Source organism: Phacochoerus africanus, chromosome 3 (assembly GCF_016906955.1).
Source record: "Phacochoerus africanus isolate WHEZ1 chromosome 3, ROS_Pafr_v1, whole genome shotgun sequence".
Lineage (NCBI taxonomy): Eukaryota > Metazoa > Chordata > Mammalia > Artiodactyla > Suidae > Phacochoerus > Phacochoerus africanus.
Genome location: NC_062546.1, coordinates 50,825,011 through 50,848,118, shown reverse-complemented (window position 1 = coordinate 50,848,118; position 23,108 = coordinate 50,825,011). Strand labels below are relative to the sequence as shown.

Below are 23,108 nucleotides of genomic sequence, written 5' to 3'. Positions count from 1 at the left end.
ATTTTCCATTTATGAGCTGTTGGTTTATTTTCAAATTAAAGGCTACTAAGCCATTGATCTAGCCTCAGGTAACAACTACTTTTCCTACCTGGTTATATTACTGATTTTTTTTGCCAACAAATCATCAGACTTCAAGGAAGGCAGGAGTTTACTGAGAATAGGCACATAGGGACTATCTTTGGGTAATTCTGCAAGGGTGAGGGCAGGATCCATAAAGGAGAAATATGCCCAAGTAATGGGGTACTTTAAAATCTACACATATGACCCAACCTCTGCTCTGCTTTTTTTCTTTTTAGGGCCACAAAGAAGTTTCTGGGCTAGGGGTAAAATTGGAACTGTAGCTGCAGGCTTATGCCTCAGCAATACCGGATCCAGAGCTGCATCTGCGACCTAAGTACGCTGCAGTCACTGCAACGCCAGATCCTTGACCCACTGAGCAGGGCCAGGGATCAAACTGGCATCCTCATGGATACTAGTTGGGTTTCTTACCACTGAGCCATAACTGGAAATACAAGATCATTTTCAGAAATTGGAGTGGATTTGTATAAATGCACCCACCTCTCATTAGGTTCTGCTGGTGGGTGCCATTTGTTTGGCTGACAGTTGTGAATGGAGCAAAACAAAAGCAGGCCACTCATGTGCTTTGCTGCATCTGGACCTGGTGGGCTGGCTCTTTGTGCCACTAAGGAACTGATCCTCAATCCCCGGCTCAAAGCTTGGCCACGTTAGTCATTTCCCTTTATTTGGGCATCTCCCACCGGTCCCAAGAGGGCAGACATTAAAGCCCTGACACCCTCCTACCATAAGCACATGCAGCGGGCCACAGGGCTCTGCTCCAGGTGCTGGCACCAGGGCTCTCATTGGGGTGTTATGTCCCCCCTCCTTTGCCAGCGGAGGAAGCTATCCAGGGGACGAGGGAGGTGCATTTCAGACTCAATGTGCAGTTCACGACTGTACCCACCCCCGTCCCGCACATTCTGGGTGCGCGGTGGCGGTGAGGGCCAGTCCCCGCGCGGGACCCGCCTCCAGGAGGTGGGTCCTGGGAAGGGTCGGGGAGTGCCGGCAAGCAAAACCCAACAGGGACCCTAAAGGTTCTCCGCACGGCTGCCGCGACCCAAGGGGACGCGTGGGCATTTCGGACGCTAGTCCCCGGACCACGCGAGACGCCGCCCGCCTCCCGTCACGCGGCACCGCCTGACAGCAAAGTCCGTCGGAAGCGCCTCACTTTCCTCAGAGAGACCACGAAGCAACAGGCAGGCTTCCGCTGGAGGCCAGCGACGGGCAGCCTCATGGGAGGAGAGTAAGAGGGCCTGCCCCTCCGTCGTCCCCGTCCCCGCCCCCGTTCCGCGGGACACCGCCCCCGCACTCCCCGCCCCCACGCCCTGCCCCTCCCCCTCCTCGGTACCGCCCACCCCGCCCCGGTCTGCCCCTCCCCCTGGCCCCCGCTCGGTCCGGTGCTCCCCTCCCTCCTCCTCCCCGGCCCCGCCCCCTGCCCCCTCCCGGGGCCCCCAGGCGCCGCTGTCCCTCGGCAGCCCAGCCGCATCCTCCGCCAGGGAGCGCGCTCCTCGCCCGCCGGCGTCCCGGGCCGACAAAGAGCTCGCCGGTCGCCTGCCGGCAGTCTGGCCCTGAGGCTCGGGCGGCTCGGCGGGCGATGGGAGATGGAAGGAAGCGACGCCCCGGTGAGGCTTGACCGGCGGGCGGGGCGGGGCGCGGGCACTCGGGCCGTCGGGGCGGCTGCGCGGGGCGGCGCGGGTCCCGATCCGGGTCCGGGTCCCGCCGCTGACGTGGGGTCTGGAGCCGTTTCTCCCCGCCGTGCCCCTTTGTGCCTCGAGGAGCTGGAAGGCTCGCCCCGCGGGGCTGGGGGCTTCCCTCCGACCCCCGCCTCCAGCCGCGAGGCGGGGTGCCTGGGCGGCAGGTCAGGTTTCTCAGTCAAAAGGGCCGGGAAGCCCGCGCCGCCAGAGGAGCCGGCCAGGAGGAGGGCTGAGCTCCTCCGGACGTTACAGCCATTGGGATCCCGTAATTTTAAGTTTAAGTTTGTCCGCGGTCTTTTGCTGGGACTTGTAGCAAATGATGCTCAGAGGTTTAAAACAGGTACCGCTTAGAGAGCGTGGGTTTAATGTGGTCGGAGGCCTTGATGGCAGACGCTCCTCGGAGGAGGTGGTGGGCGCGACGATTTCATTTCCCACAGACCTTGCGGATCCTTGTTTCCACGCGGGAATAACTCTTGAGTGGGTCCAGATGTTGATGTAGGGAAGAGGGGTTCTGGAACATTTCTCTCTGGAATTCTGGGAGCAAACTGTAATAGAATAGCTGCAAAGGATTTTGCAGAGCCCCCGAGCTAGGTGAGTGTCACAGGCTCTCTGCTGTCCAGGAGGCTGCTTTCTAGGAGGAGCGGCGAGCATGGATGTGATGGAGGAACCCCGAGGAGGGAGGAACCCCAAGGGCCTGGACCTCCTCTGCAACGAAGTTGAACTGGACATTGAATAGGAGGCTGGGGTGGCTGTCAGTGTCGGGGGGTGGGGTGGGGGGGGAGGTTGCTCTCTGCTAAAGGAAAGGAAATACACTCTCTTGGTAGCTTCTTCCAAAAAATACTTTACCATCCTTCCCAAGAGTATTTCCAGATCAAGAGATACTCTTCTAAAAAGTCATGAAATTCTCTTCACTTAAAAATGCAACATGCTCAACAGAAACAGCAAAACAAAGCAAAATAAATGGACACCTTCCCACACAATTCTTAGTGGCTTGATGCGTGTCGTTTTACAGCTTTATGTATTCATGCACAAATCAGATCATAAATCTCTGAGTTTGTCTTGTTTGTCAGATATTTCATTAATATACACTTTTGGTACTCAAAGGACCAGAGTGGTACTGTGGAAAGTAATTAGACTAGTAGGTAGGATACCTGGCTTGTAGGTTTTGTCACTGGCTGAATTTTTGCCACTGCCTTGGGCACATCATTTAACTTCTGTATGATAAGCAGATTGAGTAGATAGATGCTCTCTCAGGGCCTTCCAGCCCCAGCATTTTATGGTTTCAAGCCTAAACATGTATATGCTCTCCTTATTCAGTGATGTATTCTCAACTTGACCTTCTGTCTCTTAGTTCGTATGTTCTGTGTATGGTTCAGCACTTTTATCCTGGCCATCAATTGGGCCAGGCTGAAACTGTAAGGCTGAAATAACCTTATTTTAAGATGAAATTCCACGGTTGAATGTTGTGTTTAAAAATGCGAGTGTAAGAAGCTTGATTTGCAAATCTCAATGAGTGTTGGCTTGAAAAAAGGTTTTGTTGGCACTGTTCGTTCGTGACCAAAGAATAATATATGCTTTACTGTGTACATTGTATTGAGGTTCAATTTTGCTTTTAATTAAATAGTAGCAATTAAAAAAATGAGATACCTTGGGAATCCTTTTCAGCTAATAAATCTTGGGAATTTGGAAATAAAAATAATATGACAGTAAATTATCTCACTGAAAAAGGAAAATTCAGAGATACTTTCCATCAACAACTCTTTGCTTTCTAAAACCTTGGTTTTTATCTTATTTGTTTGCTGACCCTGTGGAAGATATGAGTGAGATTTAGCCCGGCATTGCATTAAAAAAAAAAACATGTCCAAGGCATTACTCCTTTTAGAGGTGACTTTTTTCTTTAGAAATTCTGGGGTCATCTGTTATATATTATTCATAAACTAAGACACCAGTGTGGTAATAGATTAATTTCAGTCTTGGTTAAGAAATGCTGAGGCAAAAAGAACCATGTGAATGTTGAAATATGTATGTGCTTTGGCCTTCAGTCTGGTTTGTTTGAGGTTTACCTGAGGTAATTTGTCATTTAGCAATTATGAAAAGAGCATTTCTTTGTGCTTGGGCTGAATTAGGAGATCATTCTCAGTTTTTAGAAATGGATTCAGACATGGTTGAGGTTTAGGCAGTCTGAGACATAATCTGGTGCTCAGTAGGTGACCAGAGGCCTCTTACCTGAGCACGTGACTCAGGCTCACAAACAGTTGGTGTTGCAGTCTCGCCTCAAGTCACTGCTCCTTTGACAGTTCTCAGAATTTAGGCACTGAAGTCCTTTTCTTTGCTGAGTGGAGGCATTTCCATCTTGAGTACTGTGTTTTAGCTCTTCTCTAGTTCTTTCCCTGCCTTAGTTTAGGGAAGGGCAGGATCCAGGTGAAATTCCCCAGAGCCTTTGTTCAGTGTCCCTGTCTGGGCAGCTTGTGTGATTTGTGATATTGTTGGCAGATTCAGAGATTTGCTGGCAAGAATTAAGCAGTGACATTATTTTTTGAGAATGTGTCCCTTTGTACCTTTTCTGTGTATCTTCTGAGTTATAAAACCATCTTTTGGAGTTCCCATCGTGGCTCAGCGGTTAACGAATCTGACTGGGAACCATGAGGTTGCGGGTTCCATCCCTGGCCTTGCTCAGTGGGTTAAGGATCTGGCGTTGCTGTGAGTTGTGGCGTAGGTCACAGACACGGCTTGGATCCCACGTTGCTGTGGCTGTGGCGTAGGCCGGCGGCTACAGCTCCGATTCGACGCCTAGCCTGGGAACCTCCATATGCTTCGGGAGCGGCCCTAGAAAAGGCAAAAAAAAAAAGACAAAAAAAAAATAACCCCAAAAAACCAGCAATAAGACTATCTTCCAAAGACTCTTTCCATACACTCTGGTTTAATGTTAGTTGTAGTGGCTACAATGGCAGTGTCAACCCCTCTTGCAGTTGACAGTGGGAAAAAGGATAGTTTGCAGCATGTAGTTAACACGTTATTCTTAGGCCCATTTACCAAATTTCCATGCTTCCTTTGAAAATAAGGTGTAACTCCTAACACTAATAATGAATCTTTGCTTCAGCTCTCTTATATAAAATAGGATATGCCGCTGCAGTCTTTGTTTTCCACTGTGCCCAGAAGGTCAACAAACTGGGGCCCCAGCGGTGCCCTGGTGCCGAGTGGGCAGGACTTTGTTGACACTGTAGGCACAGAGGTGGCCAGGCATTTCTGTCTTGCCTGTGGTGTGAGGGAGTCACCAGCCGCTCTCCCCTCCCTCCTGGTGAGTGCCAGGCCTTGACCACTGCTAGCCATCATTTCTTGGGGCGTCTTTAACTGTGAACAACCATCTAGTTTGAAACTCCCTTTTTTCTGGTCATAGCTCAGTGGGATGAATCAGAATAATTTGTACACATCGATGGACATTTTGGAAAGTTTGTTCTTGGGGTAAGGGTAAGTGGTAATGTGAACATTTTGACCTGAGCCTGGGGCTCTTTTCGTACATGGTAGCTCTCTGTGGGTTCTCTGGGAAGCAACAGTTTCCTTCAAGTTTCACATTATGACCTAACCTTTGGAAAATGCTTATTTTATGTGATATTTTAAAGCATGATGCATTGTTACAGTCACGGCTAATATTTATTGAGGCCCTATTGTGTGTTCTAACAGGTTACTTCTAGTCTCCCTGACAACCCCATGAGGTCGATACTGTCATTACCTCCATTCTTAAGTTTAGAGAGGTTAAATAACACAACTAATAAGTGGCAGAGATTTAAACTTGGCAGTCTGGTGTTCTTAACCATCATTCTGCTCTTCTGTGCTCAAAAGTTAGCATTGTGTGTTGCAGAAACTGAGCTATTTGGCTCTCATATTTAGATTCTCTGGGTCTTGGAATCTGAAATTGGATGACTTATTCATCAGCAGCCATTATTTTGTATATCTCTTGGCTTAAATAGTGGGACCAGGATTGTTGTTTGGCTCAAGAGGTGGAAATTGTGTATTTTTTCTTTCAAAAACACATGTAATGTCTAATGGGATTATGTAGGGAGTTCTATACAGTTATAAGTAATTAATTGGAATTCAAAATAAAGCAGAATGTAAAGCTCACCTATTTAACTTGTAGTTACATCACCTGATAGAAGTGACCTAGAGTTTTCTGTAATGGTAAGTACTGACACGGAGAAGTCTGCTTTTCCTTGTTTTTTTCTTCATCTTGAGCTGGGACCGAGTTTGTTGAGAAAGGGGTCTGAGACAATAGGAGAATGGGGAGTGAGCTGGGGGCATTAAGAGGATCATGAGGCAGCTGCTCCCTGTTTCTCTTGCCTTCTGTTCCCAGACCTTGGCTAAGAAAGAGTGAATTATAGAAACAGAACAGCTTGGTTCTTCCTATGGCTCTTCTGTCTGTGGACAAGGAAAGTAGAAAAAATTAAATAGAAGCAGCTGTAGTTTCTTTTGTTTGGGCTTTGTCTGATTATTGGTTAAGGGCCAGTAGAACTGCTTTTATCTGCATATGAACACTTAAGGCTTTTTTGAATTGTGTTTTTCAACAGTTCTTACTTTCCAAGAAGTTATTTGATAGGCATGATAGTATAGATTGAGTCAGAAGACACTGAGGGATGGGGACGTCTGGGTGTAAGAGGCAGTGTGGCACAGGCAGTGTAATCGGATGATGCTGCCGCTGTGATTATACTATTTTCTAGCAAAATTATGTTGGGAAAATACTGAGAAATGGCAGCAGGCTGTGTAATCTTCTAGGGCAGTCTCCAGACCTTACCTCTGTGTCTCTAAAAGCTACAAGTAGGGTGTGTTCAGCAATTATGTTTCTTTGGGTCTGAAAGTTTTCCACTTGGATATCAGATTTCCTTTTGGGGAGTTCCTGTTGTGGCAAAGTGGAAACTAATCCAGCTAGTATCCTTGAGGGTGTGGGTTCCATCCCTGGCCTCACTCAGTGGGTTGGGGATCTGCCGTTGCCATGAGCTGTGGTGCAGGTTGCGGACGTGGTTTGGGTCCCACGTTGCTGTGGCTGTGGCTGTGGCTTGGGCTGGCAGCTGTAGCTCTCATTTGACCCCTATCCTGGGAACTTCCTTCCATATGCCCCAGGTGCAGCCCTAAAAAAAAAAAAAAGGTTACTTTTGGGCAGATGTTTATGTTTTTGAGCTTCATCAGCTTCATTTCTATTGGTTCCAGAGGGTCCATGAGCTGCCTATGCCATCTGCTGATGCTTCTTTCTCCCTATAAAAGTCTTCCATGTAGAAGACAAATCCTTTTGCTTTCCAAGAGCATCCGAAAGTATATCAGGGCAGAAACAGATGTATAGACATTAATATGCTATTCATTCATTCATTTGGCAAATATTAAGTACTTATGTGCCAAGCTGTATGTTGGGCTCCAAAAAGCTTTGTCCACTTACCACTAAGAAAACCTTCCAGGAACATGTAGAGGCACTGTGGTCATATTTCTGAATGTCAGACCTCACAATCTGTAAATGCAGAAACTCCGTATTTAAGAACTCTTTCATAGAATACTTTCATAGAGTCAATGAGTTGCTCTCCAAATCAGTATTGTTCAATAGAGCTTTCTGCTGTGATGGAAATGTTTTCTGTCTGTGCTAGTATGGCAGTCAGTAGCAGCATGTAGCTATTGAGAGCAGTTGAAATGTTACCAGTGAGAGTTAGGAACTGAGTTTTAAATTTTATTTAATTTTGGTGAATTTAGGTAGCCTCATATGGCTAGTGACTAATATACTGGACAGCAGAACTCTAGAGCAGAAATGGCATTGGTTGTCCTGAGCAGTCATTTCCCACTTGACAGTCTGGTTGCTTATGGTCTGTTTACCCACTGGGCTTAAGTTTTTGGCTTTCTTCATGTGTATCCCACCATGTCTGAGAGTATATGGAGGCAATGGGATTTTAATGGAGATGAAAATGGAGATAGAACCACTGAAAGTGATGAGAAGAAAAATTTATTCAACAGTAGGAACTATTTAAAAAAAAAAGAACAGATTGTGTAACAGGTAGTGTGCAATTGACAACACTCAGTAAGATAGAGGAAAAGCTTTGGATAAAATGGAAAAACTTAGGTGTCTGGCTGAGAGTCCACTATTTAATTAATTCAGGAGTTGGCTGTGAGTTGTTTGAGAACTTACAGACATGGTGAGAACAGTGCCAGTGATCTTTTTGTTGCAAGCTGTGGGTAGTTCCATATCTCTCAGCTGCCTTTGAATCTGCAGAGCATCACAGTGAGTGTCCGTGGTAGTGTTGGGTATCCAAGTGGCTTTGGAGGCCCAGGGGATTTTTCAAAGTAGATGAAGCTGAGTAGGAACAATTCTTGCGTGGCCTGAATATTGGCAAGGTGTGTACCTGTTTTTAAAACTACCTGTTGGTAGAGGTGCTTCACACCATAGGAGTGAGGAAAAAAATCTTACTCTTTGTTCCCAAATACTTTTCAGTGAGAAGTCTGGGAGGAAGATAGCCACATTTACAGATTTCAGGGTTTCTCCAGGGTCAGGCATGTTGGAATAGCCTTTAGTAGAGCATGTGTGAGATCATGAGAGAATTTTCATGGTTAAGCTTCTGTTGGAATACATTACTATTTTGAGTTTTGCTAACTTGTGAAAACACAGTGATATAAAGATATAGCACTGCAACAATGTGGAGATAGGAAGAGAAAGAATAATATGTAATCTCTATTTACTGTGTCAAGCCATATGTAAAGCAGCAGCATGTATGTGTGTATATATGTGTGTACGTGAATTTATACATTCTTTTTTTTTTTCCTCTTTTTAGGGTTGCACCTGGGGCACATGGAAGTTCCCAGGCTAGAGATGGAATTGGAGCTGAAGCTGCCAGCTGAAGCTGCCAGCACCACAGCCAAAGCAACACCAGATCCGAGTCTTATCTGTGACCTACACCACAGCTCATGGCAACACTAGATCCCAACCCACTGTGTGAGGCCAGGGATCAAACCCATGTCCTCATGGACACTAGTGGGGTTGTTATCACTGAGCCACAACGGGAACTCCACTATTCTACTTTCTATCTCTGTGGATTTGCCTATTCTGCACATATCATATAAATGGAATCGTACAGTGTGTGGCCTTTGTGACTGGCTTCTTTCATTTAGCAAAATAATTTTCATTGCTCAGCCATGTTATAGCATGTATCAGTACTTCATTCCTTCTTATTGCTGAATAATGTACAATTGAATAGCCAGGCCATACTTTATTTATTTATTCATAAGGTGGTGTTTCCCCCCACCTTTGGCTTTTAGGAAAAGTGGTGCTATGAACATTCACATACAAGTTTTTGTGGAGACATATCCTGCCATTTCTCTTGTGTCTATACATAGGAGTGGAATTGCTGGGTCATGTTGTAACCCTGTGTTTGACCTTTGGAGGAACTGCCAAACTGTTTTCCATAGGGGCTGTACTATTTCACATTTCTGCCTGGAGAGTATGAGGCTTCCTATTTTGTCACATCCTCATCAATGCTCATTATTTTCTTTTTTTAAACTATTTTTTGCCACGTCCATGGCATGTATTAGTTCCTGGGCCAGGGTTTGAACCTACACTGCAGTTGTGACCCATGCCACAGCTGCAGCAATGCTGGATCCTTAACCCATCACGTGGAATTTCCAACACTTGTTTTTTTTCTGTGTTTTTTTTTTTGTCTTTTTAGGGCTGCACCCATGGTATATGGAGGTTGCCAGGCTAGGGGTCGAATTGAAGCTGCAGCTGCTGGCCTATGCCGCAGCAACGCCAGATCCGAGCCATGTCTGCGACCTACACCACAGCTCACGGCAACACCGGATCCTTAACCCACTGAGCAAGGCCAGGGATCAAACCTGCAACCTCATGGTTCCTAGTCAGACTCATTTCCGCTGTGCCATGACGGGAACTCCTTTTCTCTTTCTGATTTTAGCTGTCTAGTGGGTGCTAAGTGGTATTTCATTGTGGTTTTGCATTTTCCTGATTTATCTTTTCATATGCTTGTTGGCCATTTGTGTATCTTACTTTGAGAATGATCTATTCAGATCCTTGCCCTCCCTTTTAAAAATTTGTTTTTTTTTTTTTTTTTTTTTGCTTTTGCTTTTTAGGGCTGCACTTGCAGCATATGAAAGTTCACAGTCCAGGAGTCCAATCTGAGCTACACCTGCAGGCCACAGCCACAGACACAGCAACTTGGGATCCAAGCCTCATCTCTGACCTACACTGCAGCTCATGGCAACTTCAGATCCTCAACCCACTGAGCAGGGCCAGGGATCCAACCCACATCCTCACGGATACTAGTCAGGTTCATTTCCCCTGAGCCACATTGGGAACTCCTATTGTATTTTTATTATTAAATTATCAAAATTCTTTATAGTCTGGATGCAAGTCTCTTGTCAGACATATGCTTTGCAGATTTTTTGTCCCATTCTGTGGACTGTCTTTTCACTTTCTTGTTCCTGTCCTTTGAAGTAAGTGAGGTTCTCTATCTCAAGCAAAGCCTAGATGGGCACAGCACACTTCTGGGCCCTCACATATTTGCTGAAGTCAGTCAACACAATAGTTTGTACAATGATTTGTGTAATGAATATCAGTCTTTTTGTTTCTGGTTAGAAATAAGGATGGCTTATAACCTTTGCCTAAATCATATAGGAGGAGGATTGCAAAGCTCTGAGGATTTGAGACCTTCAGGTGTATTAGAAGGAAATTTTGGAAGTGATTTCTCTGGAGTCTTTTATGGACAGAAAATAGTGCTTTCCTCTTGGATTAGACAGAGAACTGCTTGAAAGGAAAAGGACATCCTGCCTAGAAGACCTCTCTTGATTTTTGTAGGTCCTATAATTTTGTGAACTAAATAGTATTTCTGAAACTCTTATCACAAACTCAATATCAGCAGGTTTTAAATTTCTAGGGCCACCTGAAGGTCTGGTTCCATAGTTCTGAAGCGGCACTTTTTGTAATCACCCCATGTGACTGCGATCAGGAACACCTGAGAAACTCTGATTTAAGCTAGTGGTTATCATGACCCTTTAGTGGTTGCCCCTAGAACATAATTAGACTCTTTAGTGGGTGTGGTTTCCAGGTGGCAAACACCTCTCACTGAGGGTGACTGCAGAGAGCTGATCCAGCCAGTCTGGCTGCTTTACTTACAGAGCTTCTGATCTTGATCCAGTGCAGCCCAAATTACTCACCCCACCATAATAGTAGATATGGTTCCATTGTAAACATTCAAACCAGGTTCACGTTTTCAAGTCATAAGGTTGAAAGTATTCCTCCCTTTTGTTTTCCTCCTGTTTAAGATGTGTTCCTGTTTTCATATCATTGCTGAATCCCTGATGGCCTCCCATAGCCTCACCAGCTCCATGAAACCGAACAGTTTGAAAAAGTCGGGAAAAGAAAAATTGATCAAATTTCACATATCCTGACGCTTTGCTTACGTGGCTTTGGGTGAATGGTCAGGGTCTCCTAAAGGACTTGATAAATGTGAGGTTGGGCCAGCTCCATTTAACAGGGGGTGGGAACTCACCTGTGTCCCCTGTGTCACCAGGTGAGAGGTAGTGCAGTGTATTGTTAGGGTGTGGCCTTGAATCTGACATCTGATTGCATCTGGCTTGGCCATCTTCTAGCTGTGTCACCTTGGGTAAGTAACTTTAGTAATAGTCGAGAAGGCCTTAGTGCCTGCAGTAAAACAGCAAGTGGACAGTAAATGTGACCTGGGTAGGAGGTGGAATTACTTCCATTCTTAAAGTTGCACAGCTGATAAATTGTAAAACTGGTCTTTCTTGTTCCCTATATTGTGAGTGCCTGTAGGTACGCAGTGTGGTAGCCAAGAGGAAAATTCTAGCACTTTGCATGGTTCCTTGGTACATAGTAGTCACCCAGTAGATGTTTGTTCACTGAGTGAGTTAAGCACCATTGACTACTGAGACGCTAAGCCCAGGAACCCTTCCAGTAATGTATGGACAGAGCAGGTGCTCTGACATTGACCCTGGTCCTGTAGAGGAGTAGCATTTCCAGAATCAGCCGGTTTGCAGCCTGATCAGTTTTGGCTGTTGCTGCACCTGCTTTGGGGAGGTGGAATTTCTCCCACTTTGCAGACGGAATTCATGGCCTGCATTTAGTGTGACTTTAATACCCAATTTTTTGCAAATGACAAGCTAGGGCACAAAAGACAAGAGTAGTATGCAGCTGTGAATTTCTTCACACGGGTCTTTCCCTGTGGCAGGCGTTTGATCCAGGTAGACTGAAGGTGTGGGCTCTGTCTGTGTGGTGTGAGGTAGCAGTCTTAGAGGCCTGATTCATTCATTCTTTTGGTTTTATCACATTTTTTCATTATTGATTCATGTGTCGGTTGATTATCTCTTGTGTTGATGGGCTCTATTTGAGAAAAAAATCTAATAAAACAGCAGACGATTGTAAAACTGGAGTTTGAATAAAGATATATTTCCTTTTGCTTTTATGGCTGCACCTGTGGCGTAGGAAGTTCCCAGGCTAGAGGTTGAATTGGAGCTGCATCTGTGACCTATACCACAGCTCATGGCAATGCTGGATCATTAACCCACTGAGTGAGGCCAGGGATTGAACCCACTTCCTCATGGATACTAGTTGGGTTTGTTACTGCTGAGCTGCAATGGGAACTCGTAGTCGGGTTCTTAACCTGCTGAGCCACAATGGGAACTCCTGGAAGATACTTTTTAGTTCTTTTTAAAAATGTGGTTTGAAAAGATAGGACCCATCCATTTCTATTAAGTGAATGCGTTACTGAAGTATAACAGAATATCAAAAAATTTTTCCTGTCTCGTACTTGAGTCCAGAGGTTCATTGAAAATAGATTACACCCAGATTTTATACATCATTAAAACATTAAGTGCTTTGTACTTTGTGTCATAATTTCTCTATCATTTGAAGAAATCAAAGTCCACTATATTGGTCTGGCAATTTCCACTGCTTTAGGTAGGGTGTACATATTCAGACCTGTCTTTTCAGTGTGCCCTGGTGAGGCTAGACCTCAGGTTTGAGAAATGCTACTACCCTCTCAGTTTAGAGAACTATTTCTTTACAATTATTCAGGTTTTGTATAAGGTTGATTTAATTATCAAGTTGGAGCAGCTTTGGTTTTCTTTTTCTTTTTTCTTTTTTTTTTTTTTTGCTTTTTAGGGCTGCACCTGTGGCACATGGAAGTTCCCAGGCTAGGGGTCGAATCAGAGCTGTAGCTGCCTCCTTACACCACAGCTCATGGCAATGCTGGATCCTTAACCCACTGAGTGAGGCCAGGGATTGAAGACACATCCTCATGGGTACTAGTTGGATTCGTTTCTGCTGATCCACAATGGGGACTCTCTGTTTTTTTTTTTTTTCTTTTTGAGTTTTAGGGCCAAACCCACGGCATATGGAAGTTCTCAGGCTAGGGGTCGAATCGGAGCTACAGCTGCCAGCCTATGCCACAGCCATAGCAATGCCAGATTTGAGCTGTGTCTGTGACCTACACCACAGCTCAATGCTGGATCCTTAACCCACTGAGCAAGGCCAGGGATCAACCTGCAACCTCACGGTTCCTAGTTGGATTCATTTCCGCTACGCCGCAATGGGAACTCCCGGGAGTTGAAATTTTAAATAGGATAGTCAAGGATGGCCTCCCTGTGGTGACTTGTGATGAAAGGCTCCAAGAAGGTGCAAGGAGTCATGTGATTGTCCTGGAGGAAGAGGGAAAGCATGTGCTAGTCCTGAGGCTGAAGCGTGCTTCCAGCCTTCTGGGAATTGCAAGGCTAGTGTGGCTGGAGGAGAGCAGACAACAGTTCCTTGTAAAGCCACTGTTCCTGTAGGCTGTTGCAAGGGCTTTGGCTTGTCCTTAGAGTGAGCCGAGAGCCTGGTGGAGAATTTCACATAAAGATGTGACATGATCTGCTTTATCTTTTAAGAGGGCGCATTGCTATTGTGTTTCATGAGACTAGCCGTAAGTGGAGAAGAGCAGAAATAGGGAAATCAGTTAGGCTACTGTAGTAATCTAGATAAGTAATGGTGGCAGCTTAGGCCCAGGTGATATGTTTTGAAGGTAGAATGGGAAGGAGTTCCTGATTGACTGAATGTGAAAAGTGAATGAGAGAAGTTGGTGAATTGCAAGGTTTTGGGCTTCTGCAGCTAGAAGGATGGAGTTGCATTAATTAGGATGGGCAGAAGCTGATGAGAGGAAAAGATCAGTACCCAGTTTTGGAGATGCCCAGGAGACAGTGGATCTGCCAGTCTGGATTTCAGAAGAGAGGTATGGGCTGGAGATGTTAGAATGTGGAGACTGGATGAAATCCACAAGGGAGTGAGTGTAGATAGAAAAGAAAAGAGGTTCAGGACAAGAACCTAGGCTCCTTCTGCGCTGAGGTTGGGAAGATGAGACAGAACCAGTAAAGGAGAATGAGAAAAAGCTGCTGATAGGTAGGGGAAGCCTCCTGGAGTGCCATGTCTTGGCAGCCAAGTGAAGAGACTGTTTCAAGGATGGTAAGTCAGATAATGAAGACAGGGGTCCAGTGAGGCTTGAGAATTGACTTAGGGATTGAGCCATGGGGAGGTCATTGCTGAGCTTGACAGCAGCAATTGTGTGGAGTAGTGGGGACCAAAAATTTTTGGGTGGGGATTCAAGAGAGAATAGGACTAGGAAATGGAAACATCAAATAAGGGCAAAAATTTCAGGGATTCTTGTTGTAGAGGGAAGGTGATAAATATAGCTGAAGGGAAAAGTTAGATCAAGAGAGGTTTTAAAATGGGAAAGATAAAAGCATATTTGCTGATGGTAAAGACAGTAAAGAGGAAAAAAGGAATAATCCTTCATGTGGTAGCACAATTCCCATTCAGAAGAACTTTAGTTTAGTTTAAAAGAGCTAAAATCTGGATTTCCCTCGTGGCGCAGTGGGTTAAGGAACCTGTGTTGTCATGGCATGGGTTTGATCCCTGGCCCAGGAACTTCTACATGCTACAGGTGCAGCCAAAAAACCCACTAAAAAAAAAAAAAACCAAAAACAAAAAAGCTAAAATCATTTAGCTTACTATTATAAACACCAGTTTTTGTTAATGAGGTCTATATTTTCACACAAAGTTTTTCCCATCTTCATAAAGAATCAAAGCTTTTTGTCTGAGGCTTTAAATCAATTATTTTTAGCTACGGATAGTTTCTGTTCATCTTATTCAACCTAAGGGAGTCTCTGGTTCTGCACCAGTGTGGATGGCCCTGAGGTATACTCTCTACATACCCTTCAGTAACTGCTGACTTCTTTCTTAGATTTCATTTTTTAAGAGCAGTTTTAGGTTCATAGCAAAACTGAGAGGAAGGTATAGAGGTTTCCCGTATGGTCTCTGCCCACTGGCCCCCCGCCCCTGCACATAGCTTCCCCCATTATTAACATCCCCATCATATGGTACACTTGTTAGAATTGATGAATCCACAGTGACACATCATGATCACCCAAAGTCCACAGTTTACATTAGCACTCACTCTTGGTGTTGTACATTCTTGGGTTTGGAAAATATATAATGACATGTATCCTTCACAAAAGTAGAGTATTTTTCACTGCTTTAAAAAGCCCTCTGCTCTCTTCATTCCTTCCCTGTACCCCAGCTTCTGGCAATGACTGACCTTTTTACCATCTCAGTGGTTTTGCCTTTTCCAGAATGTCATATAGTTGGAATAATGCAGTGTGTAGCCTTTTTCAGATTGGTTTCTTTCACTTAGTAATATGCACTTAAGTTTCCTCCATGTCTTTTCAGGGTTCCATAGATAGCCCTTTGTTTTTAGTGCTGAGTAATATGCCATTGTCTGATGAACCAGAATTTATTGATTCACCTAGGACAAAATGGTTGCTTCCAGGTTTTGGCATTTATGAGCAAAGCTGCAGTATACATTCTTGTATAGGTTTTTGTATGGACACAACTGCTTGGGTAAATACCAAGGAGCATGATTGCCGGATTGTATGATAAGAGCATGTTTAGATTTGTAAGAAACTGCCAAACTGTTTCCAAGGTGGCTGTACCATTTTGCATTTGCATCAGCAATGAATGAGAGTTCCTATTGCTCCGTATCCTCACCTGTATTTGGTGGGGTAAGTGTTCTGTATTTTGGCCATCCAGATAGGTGAGTAGTGGCATCTCGCCATTCTAGTGATCTTATCTCACACACAGATTCCCCACCCTTCCTTAAGCAGCTATGGGATCCTCTGAGTTTTCTAAGAATATGTTTAGTCAACAAAACAGTCATTGCTTGCATGACTGTGTTTACAGACAACAAGCACAGGGCAACAGATGAGTGATAAGAAACAGGAAGAGTTTAAAGATCCAAATGTATCTGGCTCCTGTGTGGATTAGTAGTGGCTTCTGTGCATGCCTTACTGATGATCACTTTGGGACACTGTCAAAGTGCGGATTGTGACTCTCTAGGTTTGGGGCGGGGCTGAGATCCTGCCTTCTAATCAACTCCCCAGGTGATGCCATTGCACCCTTTTGAAAGATATCAGAGGTTACTACTTCTGAGCTTGCTTTTTGCCTCAGATTTGGCTTTTTTTTTTGTTCTCTTCCTACTTTCTCTTATTTCCAGACTAGGTCCTCTTTAGCAGGAACTGATTCTCAGGACATAGAGCATTTCAGTATTCTGCTACCTTGTAACTTTGCATTTTATTCATCTCTGCAAAAAGGCTACTGGCTTTGGGGTATTGTTTAGTAATTAGGTAGCTGAAGAAACTTGAGTCAAATGTCATTTGTGTTACCTGTGGAAGGCCAGACTGCTGGGTCTCATTTGAATCCTGAGGCTATTTTCCTTCTGGGTGTCTGGACAGTTGTTTTTGTGCTTTAAAGGTCCAGAAACAGAGTCCAGCACTGGGGCTGGGGTTAGCTGTGTAATGCTCTGGACACTTCCATGCTAAGTCTAGCTCTCCTGCTGGAGGTTAGTTGCTAAGCTGTGTTGTGTTACAGAAGTGAATTTGGTCAGCTTGTGGAAAATAGAGGAAATCTTTTAAATTCACCATGTGCTAAAAGCTTCTCAGATGGTTCTGGAATTGAAGAGTCACTTGTCAAAGGTAATTTTTGGGGGGAGTTATGGAGCTTGAAATTAATTATATATAAACCGAAAATTTATTTAAATTCTACATTTAGTTTCTGCTATAATTTAGATCATATATTTTATCCTGACTTGAATTTTCATGAGGCATATTCTTTAGGATTATCTACATCAGTGCTGTCCGGTAGAATTGTGATATGCGTTTTTATAGATATAATTTTAAATTTTCTAGTAGCCAGCTTAAAAAGTAAAACAGGTGAAATTCATTTAAATAATATATTTTATTTAACCCATTATATCCAAAATATTGTCATTTCAGTATATAATAGGAAGAAAAATTATGAATGAGATAATTTGTATTCTTTTTATCTTAGTCTTAGAAATCTGGCATGTATTTTATATTCCCAGCACATCTGCCACATTTCAGGTGCCAAATGGCTCCATGTGGTGCCGTATTGGACAGTGTTGATCTATATGCAGAGTAGTTGCAGGTGTAATAAGTCCAGTTTTGTTTCTGCCTTTATTTCATCATTCTCTGTGAATATCAACATACTCTTTACTATAGTGATAGCATTTATGATGAGCAAAATACTAAAAATAGGGTGGAGTTTTTAAATATTAATTTAAAAAATCTACTCTAAAAAACAAATAGATGAATATATGGAGAAGAGATAACTATAAATATGCAAAAAATGCTGAGCTGCCATTGACTTCAGCAGTGACTAACAGAAGTGAGGGTCTACATACATGAAAAATGGCTGAGATTCTCAGTAAGTTTTAGCAAAGTTATTTAGGCGTGGTTTGCTTCTTCAAATCACTTCTAAGTGGTAGTTATAACAGTAACATCAGTGAGAGTTTTCAAAGGTGAGAAGCACCATTCCAGACACACTTGATTCTCATGAATCCTCATAAGGTAGGTACTGACATGATGCACATTTACAGATGGGGAGCCCGAGACCAGAGAGGTGTCATACATAATGTGCTCCAGGTCACCCAGTGGGGAAACTATGCGTCTAGGATTTGAACTCTTTTTTTTTTTTTTTTGGCTGTATTCACGGCATGTGGAAGTTTGGTTTCATCGGAGCTGCAGCTGCTGGCCTATGCCACAGCAACACCAGATCCAAGCTGTGTCTGCAACCTATACCACAGCTTATGGCAACACTGGATCCTTACCCAAACCCACGTCCTCATGGGTGCTAGTTTGTTAACGCTGAGCCACAAGGGGAACTCCTAGGATTTGAACTCTTGACAGTCTATTTCCAGAACTTACCTTTGTCGAGTCTGTGCCAGACAGCTTCCTCAGCATGTGTCAGTGATGCTTGTGTGATTCAGGGGTAGAGAGTGAAGATTGCTTGATTTATGAAATCATTGTGTTCTGAAAACTTGAGTATAAATTAACTCTTCAGGTAAATCCTTTGCCACTATTTGTCTTAATTTCAGAATTGCTTTATCTTAACCTCTGACTAATCTTCAATTTAAGTTGAGCCTCAGCACTTATCTGCCCACCCTGACTGGGAAGAAACTTTTCATGTAGTAGAGGATTAGCGCTTACAGCTTGATTGGAGAAATAAGGCCCTGGTGCTCATGAAATATTATTATAACTTATTAACAGCAATCACAGCAGCAGTCATTTATTGAGTGATTACCGTATGCCAGGCATTGTGCCATGACTTTACACTCATTATCTTTTTAATCATTAAAATGATGCTGTAAGATTGGTTTTATCCTCCTCAGTAAATAAGTGCCAGTCGCAGTGCCATTGTATCTGAAACAGTGAGACTGGGTTACAGTTCTACGTGTCACCTTTTAAGAGAGATATTAGCAGTGAAAGAGCAGTGAGTTATCCAAGTGGTGGGTGTGTGGTCAGAAAATCATGTGGTATCAGGAGAGGGTATAGAAGCTGTAATCTTTAGCCTAAGGAAAGAAGACAGAGGGCGGAATAGTTGTCTTTAAGTATTTGGCATAAGGATTTTGGTCTAAAGAGAAGCCTGACTATGGAAAAGGAATCTGTACACTTATTCCATGTTTCTCCAAAAAATTAGAAGAGAAATTTACAGAATAGCAGATTTTTACTTTAAAATAATAACTTTTTTTCACAGGTTGTTTGAAAAACTAAACAATGTTCTGTTGACATGTATTTGGACAGACTAGGTCCCTCCCTACCTTAGATTAAATGCTGGCATATGGAAAATTTGGATTATAGCAATTAGCCATTGGTTGAGTTATCCAGTTGGTCAAATGAAAGATCCTTTTTCTTTTTGAAAGACCCTTTAAGTACTTTGCAGTCTTGGGGGTTTGTGATTTTGTTATAAATTGTGTTCTGAAGTCAGATTTTTTGTGGTGTAAATAATTATTGGAGTTCCCGTCATGGCTTAGTGGTAACGAACCTGATTAGTATCCATGAGGACGTGGGTTTGATCTGATCCCTGGCCTCCCTCAGTGGGTTAAGGATCTGGTATTGCCATGAGCTGTGGTGTAAGTCATAGACAGGGCCTGGATCCAGTGTTGTTGTGGCTCTGGTGTAGGCCAGCAGCTGCAGCTCTGATTTGACTCCTAGCCTGGGAACTTCTGCAGGCTTCATGTGTGGCTCTATGCTGCATATGTGACCCTAAAAAAAAAAAAAAAAACAACAAAAACTACTTCAGTTGTTTTGGAAATTAAGTTGGAGATTGTGATTTAATAATAGAATGCCAGAGCTAAGAAGGACCTTGGAAATCTTTTTTTTTTTTTTTTTTTAAGGGCTGCACCTGAGGCATATGGAGGTTCCCAGGTTACAGATTGAATTGAAGCTACAGCTGCCAGCCTACACCAGAGCCACAGCAACGCCAGATCTGAGCCGAATCTGTGACCTACATCACAGCTCACGGCAACGTCAGATCCTTAACCCCCTGAGCGAGTATCAAACCCACACCCTCATGGTTCCTATTTGGATTCGTTTCTGCAGTGCCACACGACGGAAGGACCTTAGAAATCTTGTAGTCTAATCTCATTACCTTAGAAATCTTGCAATTTGTTCTCATCTTGCAAATGAGGAAACCAAGAAAGAGAAAATAAAGATCCAGTTAAATAGGTACTCAGCTTGTATTGACTTTCTCTCCACTGCTTTTTTTTCTCTCTACAATTATTAATGTACAGGTGAAATAGACTCACCTATAGCACATTTTTATTTTTAAAGGTCCTTTTAATTAATTTATTTTAATTAATTAATCTATTTTTTGTCTTTTTGCCATTTCTTGGGCCGCTCCCGCAGCATATGGAGGTTCCCAGGCTAGGGGTCGAATCGGAGCTGTAGCTGCCGGCCTACACCAGAGCCACAGCAACTCGGGATCTGAGACGAGTCTTCAACTTACACCACAGCTTATGCAATGCTGGATCCTTAACCCACTGAGCAAGGCCAGGGATCGAACCTGAAACCTCATGGTTCCTAGTTGGATTCGTTAGCCACTGACCCACGACAGAAACTCCTAAAGGTCCTTTTTAACCTCCAGCGCAGCCAGCACGAAGCAGCCTTAATAAGTTCATTTTGTTCTAATTGGGGCACACTTGAGTCCTTTTTGTTACTCCATCTGAACTTGAAGTTTAGTGATTTTCCTGAGGACAAGCTTGCTGTTTCTTCAGCTTATGTAACTGTGTTTTATTTCCTTGAAAACGTAAGCATCTTCACAATAAAGGCAGAAAGAAAACATACAGTGGCTCTGATAACTTATTGTTCCTTCAAAAAATTTTTATTGTGTGCCAAATACTTTCCCAAGCACAATTGTAGGGTCACTGGCTTTGATTCTTGAGTTAGAACAGAGGATGAGGGGATCTGTTTTTTGTTTGGTTTGGTTTTTACTTATGTATCACTAACCATTTAAAGGATATTCGGGGAGTTTCAGCCAGCTGTAGTCTCCCTTGATTTAGTGAGACACACACCTTTTGTCCAGTTGGCACACAATCCGAATTACTGCAGTTAGAGCTTTGATCATTGTTATATAAGTAAGTTCACAGTAAAACAAGTATAAACCTCTTGAAAATTTTCTACCATTTACTGGTTTGAAAAATATAACTTCATGATGGAATCACAGACATGGGTTTGAATCCTACCTCTCAATGGTGACCTGATTTTGAGAAAATGTCTTAATTCTGAGCTTCAGCTCCATCATTTGTAAAATGGGGTTAAATCTATTTCATGGGCTTTTTTGATGATTAAATGCTTAAAGGGAGGCCGTGCTTGTGAAGTGCTCACCTTGATGTCTGGCACTTTGTAAACATTCAATAAAAGCATCAATTACTATGATAATTTAGAAAAGGGAATTCTAAGTATGGGTAAAAGTTACTTTAAAGCTGTCTTTAGGGTGCTAACTCAGTCTTAATTTATTTTTAGTTTAGACTAAATGTCTTAAATACCTTTATTTAAAAGTCTTGACATTGAAGCAGTTCTTAAAATAATACCCCTATCTTAGCACTGTTTGTTTTACATGTGTTTGAATTAATGCTATTAAATGTCACTAGCTGTTTTTGTGGTGTTACAGCTTGGCACATTCTAGAACTCTCTTCCACATTCCACAGGCATTATTAGTTTTGTGCAATTCTGGAGATTTGTGTATTGATTAAAGCAGGCAAAAAAGGTACTGCCTGTAGGTCACAGTTGACCTCTAGCCAAAGGGCACCTAGGGAAATGTTTCACTGTGAAGCCTTTGTGGGTTTTAGGGTGTGTATTGTGTGTGTGTGTATACTTTGTTACCCAAGGATTTTTTGTCCTCCCAGAGAGTGTACACAACACCTTATGATTCTAAGGTGAGTTTGCCTCTAATGTTTTCTGTTTGCATATTTTTACATCTGGAAGTTCTTTCTGACTTTTTGTTCAATATTGTATCTAATAGAAATGTCTGGTTAAGAGCATTACAAATTCCCTGGTGTCCTGGTGGTTAAGGATCTGGCATTGTCACTGCTATGACTTGGGCTGCTGCTGTGGTATAGGTTCAATCTGCATGCCACAGGTGTGGCCAAAAAACAAATTAGATTTGCCAGTTTCCAGGTGATACTAGGAGCGGGTCCTGTGTGTAACTGGACTGGACCACAATAAGACCTGTGTATATGCCCTCCTTTTCTTGGGTGATGGCCAGCTCACCTCTGCATCCTTTTTTCCTGGGGCTTTAGGTGTCACCTAGCTGACCCTATAAATACATCTGGGTTACTGGGAGAAGGGTAGAGGACTGTGTGGACATTTTAACTGTCTTTGGAGGCAATATTTTGTTTGTAATGTAATATTTCAGTGTTATCTTCAGTTGGCCCATGAGAGAATGTGATTTTTATGAGAATTCTAGATTGTGGAAAAGCTGGGTACATGGAGGGCCTCTGGTGAAGATGTGGCTATGTGCAGCCTTTTTTCTTGGATTTGTAATTAATTAAAAAAATTCCATTTCAGGAGTTCCCATTGTGGCGCAGTGGAAATGAATCCGATTAGGAACCATGAGGTTTTGGGTTCAATCATTGGCCTCACTCAGTGGGTTAAGGATCTGACGTTGCCGTGAGCTGTGGTGTAGGTTACAGATGCAGCTCGGATCCTGTGTTGCTGTGGCTGTAGTGTAGGCCGGCAGCTGTAGCTCTGATTGGACTGTTAGCCTGGGAACCTCCATATGCCACAGGCATGGCCCTAAAAAGCAGGAAAAAAAAAAGAAAGAAATTATGTGGGAAGAAGGTACCATGAACTGAACTGCCCTTTATAGAAAATTTAAAAACTGCCCTAGATAATTTTTTGATGGAGCTTTAACATTTTCTAATCCCTGGTATTCTCATTAAATCATCTACACTATTTTTGTTCTTTTAGGTAATCTTTCCTGCGTAAAATTAGTGATTCTTTTTTATTTGGTGTTATCCTGCATATTGAAAATAAAACAGAACATGAGCAGATACAGACATGTTGTATCTTCACCTTTGATGCTGCTTTGATTCCCTCAGTTTCTTGGTCACTTTTTTTTCCCTCCTTTAAAACTCTCTTTTTTTTTTTTTTTTTTTTTCCCTTTTTAGGGCCACACCCACAGCATATGGAAGTTCTCAGGCTGGGGGTTGAATTGGAGCTGCAGCTGCCAGCCTGCACCACAGCCACAGCAGTGCGGGATCGGAGCTGTGTCTGTGACTTACACCACAGCTCATGGCAATGCTGGATCCTTAACCCACTGAGCTAGGCCAGGGATTGAACCCACATCCTCATGGATAATAGTTGGGTTTGTTACCACTGAGCCACAATGGGAACTCCCTTAAAAACTCATTCTGAAGTGCCTGTGAAAAGAAACCAAAACTGGAAGATGTCATTCCAGTGGCCCAGCTTCCTGAGGTTTGG

The 23,108-nt window shown here is 43.3% G+C and overlaps 1 protein-coding gene across 1 annotated transcript in view; it reads left to right on the top strand.

The window, feature by feature from the left end:
- Positions 1 to 1,504: 1,504 nt before the first annotated feature.
- Positions 1,505 to 23,108, top strand: part of PSD3 (pleckstrin and Sec7 domain containing 3) — a 441,162-nt gene continuing 419,558 nt past the window's right edge. The window contains exon 1 of the mRNA XM_047771731.1: positions 1,505 to 1,679. Within this exon, the coding sequence (XP_047627687.1) occupies positions 1,659 to 1,679 (21 nt within the window). The 5' untranslated portion in view covers positions 1,505 to 1,658. The remainder of the gene's footprint in view (positions 1,680 to 23,108) is intronic.